The sequence below is a fragment of the Erithacus rubecula genome (genome assembly GCF_903797595.1).
Source record: "Erithacus rubecula genome assembly, contig: scaffold_512_arrow_ctg1, whole genome shotgun sequence".
In the NCBI taxonomy this organism is placed as follows: Eukaryota; Metazoa; Chordata; class Aves; order Passeriformes; family Muscicapidae; genus Erithacus; species Erithacus rubecula.
The window spans coordinates 48528-52600 of record NW_027635827.1 but is presented as its reverse complement, the minus strand read 5'-3'; the positions used below and the strand labels follow the sequence as shown (position 1 = coordinate 52600).

The window sequence follows — 4073 nt, the reverse complement described above, 5'->3', positions numbered from 1 at the left end:
GTCAAGCAAATTATTTATTGTCTTAGCTCGAACCAGCTCCATCTGCTAATAATTAGCCCTTCTACTCTGGTTCTATTCCTCTTGCTAAACTCTTAATTAATATATATTCCTTTTATCCTTCTAACTATACTCTTAACCCTTTTAATTCTTCCAGACCCTTGATTCACCCTGACCTCTCCCCCCATCCCACTGCCCCTCCAGGAGCCCGACACAGCCAAACACTCCTGGGGACACCTCAGACACGAGACACAGAGTGGGAAATGAGTCCTGGGAGGTAGAGCCAGGCTCCATTCCTGCAGTCATTCCCTGCTGAAAGAGAACATCCATGAGATTCCAGCAAGGATCACACACTGGGATTAACCCCAGGATCCATCCTGGGATCCACACGGAGGGGATCCAGAGCTGGATCCACCACTGGTACTCACTGGCTGTAATGATGTATCCCTTCCCGTCCTTTTTCCCTGTGGAAAAACAGTGGGATCAGCGTCGGTGGCACAGGATTCCCAGAACGGTGCTGGGTGGATCTGTGCCCCTTCCTGACCCCCATCCGTGTGTTACCGGATTGGAGCTTCCAGACGACGAATCCAACGAGGACAATGAGGATGATGATGGCAACAATGGACACAGCAACCACCACGGTGAGATTCCCACCAGATGTCGGCTCTGGGAATCGAGGGATGGTGAGGAGGGGGAGGGGAATCCCCATCTGGGAATTCCAACTCCCCAATTCCCACATTCCACATTCCCAGCCTCACCCCAAGCGAAGATCCCGGGCTCCGACATTCCGGGATGCTCCACCCGGCACCGGTACTGCTCCCGCTCCTCCGGCCGCGCCTTGATCCTGGCCCAGGTGTGGAAGGTGCCGTCGCTGTTGGGAACGACCCCGCCCCACTCCGTCTCCTGATCCCGGATTTCATCCCCCTTCATCCAGTTGACCGCGATGGCCTTGGGGTAGAATCCGTACACGTGGCAGGACAAGATCAGCATCCCGTGTTCCTCTTTTCCGGACACATGGACATCAGGGGGCTCTGGAATGGGATAACGGTGAGTGACATCCATGGAATTCCATGGGAATGGGATGGGGGTGAGATTTGCCCATGGAATTCCCACAGGAATTAACCTGTTCCCAAGTCCTCCATTCCCAAATCCCACATTCCCACACGAATTCTGCTCCCACCTTTGCGGTCCAGCTCCTTCTGCCCATATCTGACGTATTTCTGGAGCCACTCCGGGCATTCATGCTCCAGGTAATTTGCAAAACCCTCAGCCACATTCTGATCTTCCCAGCGCCTCCTGGTGACCTCAGCAGCACTGTCGGCTGCCACCAATCTCCTGGATTCCAGGTCAAAGGAGATGAAATCCCGCCCGTCGTAGCTGTACAGGCGGGATCCACGGATGCTCCCGTCAGACAGGAGGTCACAGCCAGCAACTCGCAACCACGTGTGGAGACCTGGGGGGATTGTACCCACAGAGACCCATGGAATTGTGTCCCAACCCCACAGAGCCCCATTTCAGCGCTATGGAGCACCAGGGTCTGATAAAGACCCAGAGAGCCTCATCCCAGCCCCACAGATCCCCATCCCAACCCCCTGGATCCCATCCCAGCCCCATGGATCCCATCCCATCCCATGCAGGACAAGATATCCCATCCCAGCCTAATGGATCCCCATCTCAGCCCCTTGGCTGCCTGTGATCCATATCCAAGCCCTATAAATCCCATTCAAGCACTATAGATCCCCACTCCAGCCCCTCAGATCCCATCCCAACCCCATAGATCCCATCCCAACCCCACAGATCCCACCCCAACCCATGCATCCACATCCCAGCCCCACAGATCCCCCCACTCACCCCTGCTCTGGTTGTACCGGTTCCGCAGTATCTCCAGGTTCCTGGCAGCCACGTGCTGTTTCCCACATAGATCTGGGTGTTCCCATCCCAATATTCCGGCTCTGCTCCGTCCTTCATCCACTGTGTCAGCGGCTCCATCCGGCCCCGCTCGCTGTCGTAGCGTGTGAAGGGGATCCCATCCAGGTACCCAATGGCCATGAACTGGGGGATCCCCGGGCTGGGCTCTGACACTGCCACATCCAGGTCACGCAGGGAGTGGAGAACTGGGGGGACACAGAGATTTGGGGGGGTTGAGGGTCATGGATCAATGAAAGGGGAACTGGGAAAGTGGAAAAGGGGTGCATGGTGTCCCAGTGCCCAGGAATGGGGGCTCAGGAAACTCTCAGTGCCAATGAAAGGGGGTACAAGACCGGGAGAGGTGGGATGGGTGTTCCAGGGAGTCCAGGGCTCCCCAGTGCCAAGGAAAGAGGGGTCACAAGGTGGGGAGACCCGGGATGGCTGGAATGGGGGGCTCAGGGGTCCTTGATGCAGATGGAAAGGGCAGCTGGGGGCTGAGAAAAGCAGGAATGGGGGTCCAGAGGGTCTCAGAGTCAAGGAAAATGTGGGTCTGGAGCTGGGGAAGGCGGGATGGATGGGAAAGGAGGTGCAGGGGGGGATTGGTATTGGATAAGGTAGTGCAGGGGGGGCTCCCAGTACACGGGACTGGAAATTCAGGGGGTCCCAGAGCCCAGAATCCCCCCCTGAGACCCTCCACGATACCCCAGGGACCCTCCCAGACGAACAGCGGGTGGAGAACTGGCGGGATGCAGAGTTTGGGGGGACAGGGAGCGGAACGGCGAGAGCCAGGAAGGGTCCAAGGTTCAAGGAAGGGACTGGGAGAGGCGGGATGGGGGATCCAGGGGGTCCCTGTGCCCAGGAAAGGGGCTCCAGGGGTCCCCGGTGTTGAGGGAAAGGCGGGGCTGGGCCTGGGAGAGGCGAACGGATCCCGGAGGCGCAGCCTGGGAGACGAGAAAGAGACCGAGGGAGTGCGGTGGGGGAGGGGACGGGGGAGAGGGGGAATTCCAGGGAGTTCATCTGGATCCCATTGGATCCCCGCTGAGACCCCTCCTGAGATCCCTGGGACCCTCTGGGACCCCGTTTCGGGAAGCGCCGGGAGTGGAAAACGGGGGGGACACGGAAAGTTGGGAGGTTCGTGGGGGTCCAAAGGTCTAGGAAAAGGGCAGGACTCGGGTCTGGGAAAAGAGAGATGCCCGAAAACGGGGTGCAGGGGGGCCCCAGGCCTGGAAAGGGAGATTCGGGGGTGGCCCAGTGCCCGGGAATGGGGGCTCAAGGGGGTCCTTCTGCTGGAAAAGGTGATGGAGAGGTAACAGGACCCAAGATGAAGGTTCAAGGGTTTCTCCGTGTCCGGGAATCAAGGTTTAGAGAATTCCCAGTGCCCGGAAATGGAAGTTCAGGGGGTCCCGGTTTCGGGGGTCCCACTCACCTTTCGTCGCGCCCCCCGGGTCCCCCAGGAGCCCCAAGAGCAGCCCCAGCGCTGGAGCCATCGCGCTGCTCCGCTGCGATCCCGCTCCCAGAACTGGCCCCGCCCCCAGAGCCGCCTCCGGCCCCGCCATTGGTGCCGTTATTTCCTGCCCGCCAATGGAAACTCAAGGTGTCAGTGACGTCACGGGTAGCTGGGTAGATCCCGGTGTCTCGGGTTGGGACGCGGAAGCGAAAGTGACCGAGGCAGCGCGGTGGGGGAGGGGAAAAGGGGGATTTCCAGAGAATTCCTCTGGATCCCCGCTGCGACCCCCCTGGAGCCCTCTGAGAAACACCTGGGACCCCCTGGGACCGCCCTGAAGAAAGCGCCGGGAGTGGAGAACTGGGGGGACGCGGAAATTTGGGAGATCTGGGGGTGATTCCCCATGCTGTCGTAATGACTACTTTTATATGTTGCTATCCATGGTGCCACAATGGCACCTTGGTTCTATTAGGCTCCGGGGTGTGCCAATTCCCCTTTGGTTTCTGTGGTCCATTGGTGTCACAATGGCATTTTGGTTCCACGAGACTCCATGATGTCAAAATGGCCCCATGACTTTTTTAGGCCCCAAGGTAACACCATGGCCCCTTGCTTCTCTTAGACCTCATGGTGTAACAACGGCCCTTGGTTTCAATAGTTTCCATGGTGTCTACATCACCCCTCGGTTCTTAGAGGCCCCATGGTTCCAGAATGGCCTCTTGGTTCT

The 4073-nt window shown here is 58.4% G+C and overlaps 1 protein-coding gene across 1 annotated transcript; it reads right to left on the bottom strand.

Moving 5' to 3' along the window:
• Window positions 1-341: 341 nt before the first annotated feature.
• On the bottom strand, window positions 342-3409 carry LOC306816311 (class I histocompatibility antigen, F10 alpha chain-like). The gene is given in 7 exon segments (XM_079332769.1): window positions 342-550; window positions 553-663; window positions 756-1028; window positions 1178-1450; window positions 1849-1911; window positions 1914-2111; window positions 3332-3409. Coding segments are annotated over 7 exon segments (1173 nt in total). The 5' UTR covers window positions 3393-3409; the 3' UTR covers window positions 342-356.
• Window positions 3410-4073: the final 664 nt, after the last annotated feature.